This window comes from Malaclemys terrapin, chromosome 2 (assembly GCF_027887155.1).
Source record: "Malaclemys terrapin pileata isolate rMalTer1 chromosome 2, rMalTer1.hap1, whole genome shotgun sequence".
NCBI lineage: Eukaryota > Metazoa > Chordata > Testudines > Emydidae > Malaclemys > Malaclemys terrapin.
This window is the reverse complement of record NC_071506.1, coordinates 249734833-249746932: the sequence shown is the minus strand read 5'-3', so window position 1 is coordinate 249746932 and position 12100 is coordinate 249734833. Positions and strand designations below refer to the sequence as shown.

At 38.9% G+C, this 12100-nt stretch overlaps 1 protein-coding gene across 3 annotated transcripts in view; it reads left to right on the top strand.

Moving 5' to 3' along the window:
* Positions 1-10911, top strand: part of NEBL (nebulette) — a 388110-nt gene extending 377199 nt beyond the window's left edge. For all 3 annotated transcript variants that reach the window (XM_054020655.1, XM_054020654.1, XM_054020653.1), the window contains 2 exons: positions 2401-2516; positions 5380-10911. In XM_054020655.1, coding sequence (XP_053876630.1) covers positions 2401-2516; positions 5380-5556 — 293 coding nt within the window. In that variant the 3' untranslated portion in view covers positions 5557-10911. The remainder of the gene's footprint in view (positions 1-2400; positions 2517-5379) is intronic.
* Positions 10912-12100: the final 1189 nt, after the last annotated feature.

Below are 12100 nucleotides of genomic sequence, written 5' to 3'. Positions count from 1 at the left end.
CAGCAGAGAGACGTTAGGCCCAATATTGGTGAGGCTTGCAAGCCATGGCTAGACAGGAAATGATTAAACCTTCAAATTTGGATATTAACCACCTTACTAGTTATTGTCAGGACTGGCCACCTTCCCCAAAAATGAAGGCTTGTTGAGAAGGTACTGAATGGCCACCTCAGCTACACTTGGGTTTCACAGATGCCCAGGGACACTTGTTTTTCAGATTCTGTCAGTCTGGTGTCAAAGCAGGATGTTGGAACAGAGACTGTATTGATTTAAATTATTAGGAATCTCCTTCTAGCAAGGAGTAAGGGTAGAGGTTTGTCACAGAACTTAGCGAGCACCCCCTTCCAGCCACTCTCGAGGACTGCTGTGAGGCAAATCCAGGCTTTGCTGCTCTGGATTCCCAGGTGCTTTAAGCCCTTGGAGCCTGAACAGAATCCAGCCACTGCTCAATCTTGGGGTCCCTAGGCACACTCTTGGGGCACAGACCTTCTGTCTGGTATTCTCATCTGAAAGGTAAACCCCACTGTCGAGGTACTTCAGCCTCCTGTGTATTTAAACACACCCTCTCCCAGGACTCCACTTCTGGTTTACAGTTTAACTTTCTTAGGGGCATGCAGCAGTTGTGAAGCGTATCTCACACACAGACTTTGTTCAGTGTCTAACACATTTGTTATTTTATACTTAATCATATAAGGCACAGGAGAGTACAGAAGATATAAACCAATAAACATTACATCATGCATATTTCTACCTCAGTTTCCTCACCACTCTGGGACATTCTTTGGGTTGGGTCAGGCTTCAGTGCATGGCTAATGTTGCATTACTACTTTCTCCTGGACTAGAGGAAAATGGCCCCTGAACAGAACAGCTTCAGCCCCTTTGAAACTTTCATTCCTCTGTGTCAGATGATGCCACTTTCAGCTTCCCCACATAAGCACAAACGCCTTTGTTGCCAAGGTGATCTCCCCCCCCGCTAAACCAGTTCTTCTGGGTAGTGACCAGTCTTTCGTCTAGAGTGAATAGATTTCCTGTAGCTGAGTACTCCGTCAACTAGTGTTAGCCCTGTATCTCTCTGTGTGGGTACTTCAACCCAACATGGAGGCAAACAGGAAACAGAGAAGGCAAAAAGCTGCATGTACAAGATTGAGTTTTTGGCCTGATACAGATTGAGTTCACATCACAATTCATAAATTGTACAGACATTCCCAAATCATCACAAGGGTCCATGCGGTTTTTATTTGATCTTTCAGCAGCTTTTCCTCAATAAACCACAGTATAGTGTTGTCATCTATGGTTGGTAAAATCATACTACCAAAAAAATGTCTCTCTCTGTGGGAGGGAAGAGCAATGTTGGACAGAGGAGGACAGAGGAGGACAGAGGAGGACAAAGGAAAGGGACAGAAATAAATTGCCATGTTTTAATTAATCTCTATGCTTGGCCATGGTTTTAATGAAGTCAGTGTAAACTAAGGGAACCCAGCTCAGTACCCACTGCTAAATGGTCACATAAACTAGATGAAATAGGCCTTTCTAGGTCTTTAGCCTATAAAAGAAAGTAAATATACTATAATTAGGAATAAATTGGTTAAGCAGTGTTACTAAAATATTTCAACTTTGTTTCAGTACTTAGTTTTAGGTTTGTCTTTTTTTCATTAACAAAAATCAAACTGTCATGTGCCCCAGGGTATCATTTTTCTCTAGTATCTCATAGACTTTAAGGTCAGAAGGGACCATTATGATCATCTAGTATCTCAATGTAGCATCAAAATTTTGAGTTCTGTGTCTACACTTATACACTATGGAGACACTGCTGCAGCTGCATTGCTGGAGCTCTTCAGTGGAGACAGTCACTGCAGTGATAGAGCGGTTTCCCCATCACTGTAGTAAATCCTCCTCCCTGAGAGGTGGTAGCTTGGGTCCATGGAAGAATTCTTCTGTCAACCTAGTGCTGTCTATACAGGGGTCAGGTTGGCTTAAATGTGTAATTCAGGGGTGTGTGCTTTTCACACTCCGGGCGATGTAGCTGTGTTTAATGATCTGGCCTTAGTGATGTCCCTAGTTTTTGGTGCACATGTGTGGTCATGTTTCTAGAGGTCTTTCAAGCCTTCCTACTCACTGTTGTGCTTCCAGTTAGTCATGATGCTAATGAATATTTCTTTGCTGATTGTGTTAGGTTTATGTAGAATTCAACCTACACAAGGCTTGTTTTGTCACTTAAAACTCTTCTCTACTGATTTAGAGTTACCTACCTTTGGGAACATGAATCCCTATTTATGCTGCAGGTTTCTAATCGGGAGAGCAATCTACAGCTGCTACCAACTGCTAAGAGAATTTGCACACACACTCAACAAGGCTATTGTTTTAACTCTTGTAGTAATGCTTCTGTATTTCTTTAATGTGCAGCCCCTGTGCTTCCTGGGGCATATCAACAAAGCCAGTCCCAAGGGTATGGATACATGCACCAGACCAGTATGTCATCTATGAGGTCCATGCATTCACAGCCACATTCAGCAAGCTTGGTGAGTATTTAATTGAAAGAATCATTCCTTTCAGTGCACCCCTCTTTAGCTACTGGTAAATGTCTTGTAAATATAAATCCGCTGGTAACCTTTGCAATCCAGAATTGGGAACCTTGGGAAATAATCATTCTTCTGGATTCCTTCATATTGTACTTATTTTCAAATTAAAGAACTACTTTTTTGGCTTTTTCACATGTTCCTAACTGCAGGTAAAATATGCATAGGATTAGGTGATGCAGAGAAGTAACAAGAGATTTTTATCTCAAAAACTGAATGATGTGAATTTAGATATGTGCTCCAAAGAACAATGAAATTATCTACATTATTCATATACTCTAGAAAGCCGAAAATGTTGAGGTAGCACTTTTTCACACAATGAACTAAGTAATGAGGTTTCCATTTGCTGTTGATTTTAATCTGTCTGACCAAATAGACACACAGAAATTTAAAGCTGGAGGGAATGTATAGTTCTAACAAGGCCATCTTTGTGCTTTTTGCAGGTGAACCTTGTTCTTTAGTTGGTATAGCTAGCTATGGTATTGGATGTCAATGAGGACTTACAAAAGATTTCTGAAAATTGGGCTTGTGCATATTTGTTTGCTTCTTTGATTTCTTTTCTTAAGATTTTTTTAAAATTACTAACATTTTAACATTTCTTATTGTGGTAGTGACTAGAGGCCAAATAGCTCAGAACTCCATTGTTTTTAACTTAAGACTATCAGAAATGTAACTTCTGGTTTTCCCTTTTCTTTGCTGGCAAAGCTACAGGATGTTTCGGAAGATGTATATTTGTTAGCTCTCCCACTTTAATTGAAGTTGCAGGATGTTGAATCATTAACAAAGATTAGAGCTGGCCAGAAAATGGAATTTTAGTTCCTTGAAAATAATTGAGTTTTCTGAAATGTTTTCATCCTAAATCAGGACAAAATGGTAAAAACTCAGACATTTTCACAGAACTAAAATTCAGCTATATGTTGTTTCAGAAGCACCAAAACGTTCCCCCCAGCAGAAACATTTTGGTATTTTCAAACCTCAGTGTCCAGCAAGACAACCGAGCAGCCAACTAACCAGGGAGCTGGGCTGCCTGCCTGCCTGCCAAGCAGACAAACTGGTACACTGGGAATATTACAACTGTGCTTCAACCCTTGTATGCAGATAACTCTCATTGCTATCAGTGGGTGTTTTGTGTATACAGTGACTACAGATTCATGCCTTTGATGGGATACCAGATAAAGGAGTCAAGTTTGACTCACTTAACAACCCCCCCCCCCCCCCCGCACGCAACCCCTTTCTTATGCCCTACTGTGCTTTCAGAACCTGTTTAACGTACTCTTGATTAGAGGAATAATTCACTTAAATGCATTTTTTAAATCCCTTATTTGAGTCATTTAAACTATACTATGAAGCGATAATTAGATAAATGCCAACTGGATTACTACAGAATTTTTTTTCTGACAGCCATTTACCACCCAATTAGGTCTTAAAGCCATACATTTGGGTTTCTCAGCAGCATTAGCGGCCCTAATAATTGTTTTTAAAATGTGGCGTTACCAGCTTGTCTTTACAACTTTGCAGCACTGTGATGCTATCAAGCTGGTTAAAAGGAATCACATGACAAAGAATTGAAATGCATGTCAGATGATTGATTCCTTTATGAGGTCGCTGCTCATGGCACACGTTAAATGGATTAAAAGCCAGCTAATTGGTTGGTATCAAAATGTAACTGTAAACAGGGAACTGTCATTGACCTAGTCTGTTTCCAATGGGGTCCCTCAAAGATCCGTTCTTTCGCCCTGTGTCTATTTAACATTTTTATCAATAATCTGGAAAAAAAAAACATAAAATCATCATAGATAAAGTCTGTAGCTGAAACAAAAATGTGAGGAGTGGGAAATAAGGAAGAGGACAGGTCACTGATTCCGATTGATCTGGATCGCTCGGTAAAGTGGATGCAAGCAAACAAGATGCGTTTTAATATAGCTAAATGTAAATGTTCACATCTAGGACCAAAACATGTAGGCCATATTTAAAGGAAAGGAGGACTCTATCCTGGGAAGCAGTGAAACTGAACATGATTTGGGGGTCATGGTGGATAATCAGCTGAACATGAGCTCCCATTGTGATGCTGTGGCCAAAAGAGCCAATATGATCTTTGCATGCATAAACCAGGGAATCTCGAGTAGGAATAGGAAGGTTATTTTAATTCTGTATTTGACACTGGTTTGACCACTGCTGGAATACTGTGTCCAGTTCTGGTTCCCACCACAAATATTTACCCAGTCATCCTGACATGTTTGCAGGCCTTGTCTTCACTAGGAACAAAAAGGTGTGTTCTTAACTCATGTTAGCTAACTTGAGGTGGAATCGTAGTAAAGGTGAAGCAGTTTGTAGTGTTCATGTGAGGTGGCAGGTTGAGTTAGCTAACTTGAGTTAAGAACACCTCTTTTCTCTTAGTGAAGACACAGCCTGTTTGGAATCATCCAAGCAGGGACAGAAACAGTACCATGTGGTTTAGATGGCCAGTCATGCAGCATGGATAATTAACTATGGGTAGGGAATACATAAGGCATCAGTAGTGGTGAATATTTCCAGAGCGAAATGTGTTTGCATGGTGTACGTAAGGCATATGTTCATAAAAATCAGTTTCATGACTGAATTTGTTGAATAAATTATTTGGGACAAATAGTCCACCCAGTTATATTCAGCACATACCTCTATGATAGCATAGACTGCATTATCTCTGCATGTGGGTTTGAATTCTATATTTGAGCTTACTAAAGATGTGTGTGTATATGTATGAGACAGAGAAGCAATGTCTGTCAGTGGTAGGTTCTTCATGGCCCTGTTTCTTTTCCTTCAACAGAGAACATACAGAGCTATGTATGACTACAGTGCTCAAGATGAAGATGAAGTTTCCTTCAGGGATGGGGACTATATCATCAATGTGCAACCAATTGATGATGGCTGGATGTATGGTACTGTTCAGAGAACTGGGAAAACAGGAATGCTTCCAGCAAATTACATTGAGTATGTTAACTAATTTTTGTCCCTAGTCCTTTGAGCTTTATTCTGATTTACTCAAAACTTAATCCTTTTGAAACAAAATACTCAGAAGAAACTTTTAAGACCACATGTTCATTATTTTATCACTAATATAACAATCTGATGTAAGAATCACAATCTGACACACATATCCAAACAGTACGGCTTATAATAATACTTTGTAAGAACAAAAGACATATGTGGAAGCCCGGTGCTGCCAATTCTGTAAAGGTTTCCATCCATTAGCTATAAAGGAGAAATGTCTTTTTCTTAGATTCTCATTTAAATGTAACCATAACATGGATTCTTTTCTTATGTCACTTTGAAGTCACAAGAGGCTAATACTTTCAATTTAGTAACACATTCTAATAATTTTTAAAGCTGTTTGACATAGAGCATTTAACATCCCAATAAAAATGATGACTGGATAATACAGCCTTTTAAGTAACAGGAGATAACATGCTGGTAAAAATCCTACTGCCCAGCAGCCTTATAAGAAACAAAAAGTCTGTCTCTTGACAGTGAAAGTTCCCAACTCTCACTTGCCCACACCACCACACTCATTCCTGGGTCTTACATTGGCTCTCCTTCATGACTGTGCCCTTAGCTCCTGTCAGTTTTGCTTGCTTCCCAATCCATCAGTTTTGATTGTGCCTTGATTCCTGGCAAATCTGTGGTTTTTTTCACAGCATATTTCCCACTGGCACTGTTCAGCGTGCAGAGCCAAATTGCCACCTCTTCTGTTTCCCTTAAATAATACTTGAGAGACCAGGTGGGTGAAGTAATATGTTTCACTTGATCAACTTCTGTTGGTGAGGGAGACAAGCTTTTGAGCTTACACAGAGCTCTTCTTCAAGCTCAAAAGTTTTGTGTGTCTCACAAACAGAAGCTGGTCCAGTGAAAGATATTACCTCACCCATCTGGTCTCTCTAATATCCTGGAACTGACATGGCTACAGCAACACTGTATAAATAATACTTAACATTTAGATAGCAATGTCCATCTTCAAAGCGCTGTACAAACAATTTCCCTTACATCCTTTATCCTTAACTATCCTGCTGAAAATAGCCAGTCTTAGGGCCATGTACTATGTGGCCTCATGAAGCTTAGAGAATTTTTCACTTGACCAGAGCTCAAAGAGCCTTCATTCTTACCACAAGTGACTTGCTTAATGCCTGCTTTGGTGATAAAACCAACATGTACCCACCCCTGCTGCAAAGGAGTCCTGCACCTGTGTAGAAAAGTTGAGAAGAGCTCTGATTTTATGATACATTACAGTTCAATGGCCTATTGCTTGAGTTCCTTCCAAAACACTGGCTTTAGTTGTGACATCACTTGGTTGTCCAAACGTGGGTTATATGTTCACTGACTGATTAATGAAAGACAAACTTCGTTGACTGCTATTGAGTTTATTTTTTTCCTCATAGCTGGCACCAAAGCAAAAACTAAACAAACAAAAATCCTACCCACCTCATTCCAGCTTCCTCCCCAAAACCAAAATGAGGAAAAGCTGGTGAATATTATGAGGCAGTTAGCAAAAGGAAAGCTATAGACTATGTTTTAACTCCTAAGATTGATCCTTAGATCCAACCAACTTCTTTATTCCTGCGTAAAAAGTACTTAGATTCCAGGATTCAGTACCAAAAATGGAAATATTTATTGTTCCAAATTGTTTATGCAAAAGATTCCATTTTGGCTTTCTAATACTTCTCTTCCACCTTAAACTACATTCAAAGTAAGATGAAAAAGGAAAACTAAAGTGATTATATTCTCTTCAACTTTGGATCAGCAAAACCATTAGTAGGAAACAGTATAAACATTACAGGCCTGATCATTTTGTTTACTCACAAAGTGCCAGGTATTTTATTTCTGTTGTCCATTGGCTTATGGTCAGGACTGAAGGATCGAGGTGTGATCCTAATCATTGGGGCACAACAGCTAGTCGCAATATAACGTGGCCCTGATCCTGCTCATTGAGCTCTGTGTGGATATAGTATTCCTCCCTTGCCGTTCTCTTACAGGATCAGGTCCTAAGTCAGAGGGAGCACAAAATCATGTAAAGTGTCATGGAGGAGTTGGTGCATGTGTATGTGTGTGTGTGTGTAAGGAACAAAATGTTTTTTTCTGTACTCAGATCTGAATTAAAGATGGTAGCCATTTAGTAGCCATCCAGAGGTTTGAAGCTGCACTGGCCTTCCTGTATGTTTTAGTTTTTAAAAATTGAACTAAATGTATGCTGTGTTTATAGAGAATTTTCTATTTCTGATTTCAGAAAGTCAGCCTGCCTACATTATTTCATTTAACAATAATGAAGGAAGGCAGTAAGTATTCATTATGTTAAAAGCAACCCACCAGTGCAAGACATCTGCCAATTCTGCTTTGCATACAGTTAAAAGGCAGCAAGCTTCTTCACTTCCATTGTATTGTTAGTAAGGGAGAAAATCCCAAGCTGCAAGACAGAGAACAGCACATTTCTAGGGTTGTGTTTTTTTTAAAAAAAAGTAGTCCATAAATATTGAAAAGTAATTGGGACAAGTATATTTTCTTGTCAGACAAAGAATTTAATGGGTGAAGCTCCCCAGGAGCAATTAACTTCAGAGATTGGTTAGAAGCAAGAAAAATGACTCTGTAAAAGTGAACCCTTGATCTTCCATATTAGGCACCACTGCTATTACTACACTGCGGTTTTCAAATTCTGCAGAAGACTTGGGAGTTTTGTACATGGAGCAGCTGCAGCAACAGGCCCTTATTCTTTATTGGTGTCTTCCATGTCAAATTTGCTAGCTTGGCAAGTCAAACAGCTTCATTTAAATTGCTTTAAGCTCAGCCTAAATGTGATCTGAAAAGCAGTCTATTTCTATATCAGTCATCATCACCAGCCATCAGCAACAGGAGGAAGAATTACAATTTATAATGGTTGGAAATTTTTTCTGATGATGTCTGAGGCAGAACTGGATATCATTTGCTGCTGTGGTCTTGTACTAGCTCCTTAGTGCTGAGAACGGCAAAAATAAGTTGTCAGTATGCTAAACAGATATGAATCAGAAGAAACATAGGCAGCAGATACATATAGCATCAAGTTGCCATTTTTAGTGTCTTTGAAAACAAACAAACAAACCCCATAACCACACTAGCATTCTGCTCAGCTTGGGAGAGGGATATCTAGCACTATGTCTGGTAACAAGCTAAATCAGGAAATAAGCATTTTATCAAGTTAGAGGCTATGATATGTTAAACAATGGAAATAAAACTACCTTTATGAATCTGAATATCCTATAGCCTGGCAAAGCACCTAAAGCAATTTGCAAAATAAAAAAGGTCAAGAAAACAAAAGAGTATGTGAATCCTGTTTCTCTTGAGAATGGTATATCAGCATAATTAATGCGCTCAGTTTAAAATTGTTCATTTGCATAGTTAATTTTTTGTAATGCATGCTTTTAGTAATTTTTGTTCATTTGGAATGGTTTTGTGGATTTTGATATCTAGGAAAATGAATTATAATTATAGAGCACTGTTGTTAGCAATGGTACCCAATATACAAAGTGATTAGGGCCTGGATATCAAAATGTTTTATGAGAGCTACAACTTGTAATCCATAGACCCTCAGTTCAACCACCACAATTTGTAAGTACAATTCTTACAAGGAGTTTGTGAGGCCCTGCTAATATACTGTGGAATGTAGGGAGAAGTAAATGCCAGATACCACTTTTTTCACCTTTAAATTGTCTGACAAGCAAGGATGATAAAACCTAATTCTTTTATTTTACCACAGTGTATCACCCTTACTCCATACATTGCACACATGAACAGCAGCTCACTGGGGAGAAAAATTTTGTCTTCTGGACACAATCATCTCCGAATTCCATAATTCAGTTTGGAGTTCACTCATCCCCATTCAAGTGTTACAAAAATAAGGGCACTCTAATGTGCTATTATTCTTCAAGAACACAAGTATAAATATAATACAGTATATAAGATAGTAATAAAAGGCATCTTGCTGTTCATTATACCTACATCCCCATTTAATCCTTTTCTAAACAAAGCTACTATTATGGATACTACAGTTGTAAAGTTCCATTATAGCACATTAGTATTTAATATTGAAATGCGGTTCTCGTGACTACACTGACTTACCACACACCAGTTAAGCAAGGTTAGGGCTCAACAGTGAATCACTTTAATGGATTATATTCTTGATATGTGTGTCCTTCTTAAAAGTTCCTTTGGGACTTGGAAGGCCTCTAATGCTTGGCCAAGAAGTTAATTTTAGTTTTTATTGTACAGTGATGGCACATCCTTTCCTTATAAAACAATCACAAACACAGAAGTGTTGGGCAGAATGTGATATAAAGAATAAAATCTGCTAGATTTGAACTGTTTTGAATAACATTCTGTATGAAATATGGAATAAGATGTAGTTAGTAAATATTTAAATACCATACAGAGACAAGCTAAAGATGCTTTCTAAACATAGATCTCTATATGACTACATACACTCCAGTGCTTTGTGCTGGCAAGAGCAAACTGCTGGTGAGTTAAAGGTAAAACATTCTACAGTGCTTTAGCAATCATTCTCCAATCTTTATACCATAGAAACCACATCTCAAATCTCATCACCCCTCTGAAAGAAAACGTGGAGCTATATTTCTTTCTTTATTGCCTGCACTACTACAGTATAATCAAAGGAATTTCATATGCTTTTGTGTCTGATATATAGCGTTTGCATATTGTATCTAAGTTGTAATCCAATTGCTGTTGAAACATTTTTTTTATTTTAGGAGGAAAATAAGTTATATACTGTAGCATTACAATCATATCTAGTTCAATATTACAAGTTGCTAAACCATCAGAAAGCAGCACTGACTGTATTAACGTTGATTAGCATGGTGTGGAAACTCTCTCAGATGTTGGTTTTTGCAGTGTGATATAAAAAAGCAAAAATGAACCGCTGCACAATTTAGCTTATATTTGCTTAAAAGTGTGTAGAGTTCTAGTTACTTTGCAAAACTGTATGTTTTTTTGGGAGTATACGGTTATGAAGGAAACACTTGTTTTTTTCAAAGGACGGGGATTATTGCTGGATCATATGATGTATCAACATAATTTGGCTTTTGTTATGCAAAAAGTTAACACCAGCTATTAAAATATATTTTAGTAGAAATGCTTTAATTCCTGTTTTTTCCTCTGCACTGTGAATCTTTAAGCCTGGGTGGACTAGAGCAACATTCATGCTGCCCAAAATATTAACCTATGCAAACTAGTTCACATTTTATTTGATGTCACAGTGGATGTAACATTACAGAATTTATTCTGCATAACATACAATGGCATTGAAATAAAATATTAAACCTAGGATTATGTATGTATTATATTCATAAACAAAACACATCAAAACTACCACACCCATTGATATAAGTTACACAAGTTAATTGTTTATTGCTTCAACCAAGGATGCTTTGTATTTTCAAACATGAATGAAGAATATAGCCACACTTGGCTTAAGTTTGGTCACTAAATGTGTTTTCCTAAAAATGCATTTTGTTTCATGCACTCTTCAGGAGGTTAACATGCTTTCTTCAGGCTGCATTTGGAATCCATCAACATAACATTAATTTCACATTTCATCACCCTTGATTTGCTTAAATAAATGCAGGTAATAAGTAAATGGAGTCCTCTGATCTGACTCATATTGACTGCTGTTCCTTGAATTGATGGGTGGTTAGGCATGTTCTCATTACAGCATATTGCCAGCCAAAACAAATTGGATTACTGTCTTCTTTAGGATAATTCACACCAAATCAAATCAAGGGCATTTGCTCACTTTAATTCACTAATATTAAATTACTTTAAAAATTCCAAGAATAAATTTAATTAAAAAAAAAACCCACAATATAGTGTATATTGGATCTGATAAAACCATATGGTAGTAATACGTTACTTTGCCTAGTTGTGAGTTTTATTTATCGCAGTACTAAATGCATAGTCCTGTCCTCTCCATTGGAAACTTTCAATGTTTAGAAACTATTATTTTAAAGAAGAAGAAGAAAATAATAGGCTATTAGCAATGAATGAATAGAAATGAAGCAGGCGAATGGTATGCTCCAGGAATTATTTTGGGAAAGTTTTATGGCCAGTGCTATATAGGAGGTGAGACTAGATGTTCACAATGGTCCCTTCTGCCCTTAGAACAGCAGCGGGAGCGGGGGGAGGCTGGAGAGGGGGGTGACATTGACAGGAGTAAAGGGGCCGAGGCTGGGGCCACAGGGCTGGGGCTGGGGCCAGGCGTGGGGCCGGGGACCAAGCAGCAGCCTGGGGCCGAGGCTGGGGGTGAGGGTGGAGTCACAACCAGGCTTTGATGGGAGCCAGTAGCTGGGCCCATGGCTGGGTGCAGCTTCACTCCTGCCCTCACCCCTCCAACCTTGGCCCCGGGCAGGAGTGGAGCCACGGGGGACGGAGGCCAGGCATGGGGACAGGAGATGGGGCAACGGCTAGGGGCCGGGCCAGAGCAGAGCTCAGGGCAGGGAGGAGTTGGGTGGCGCTCC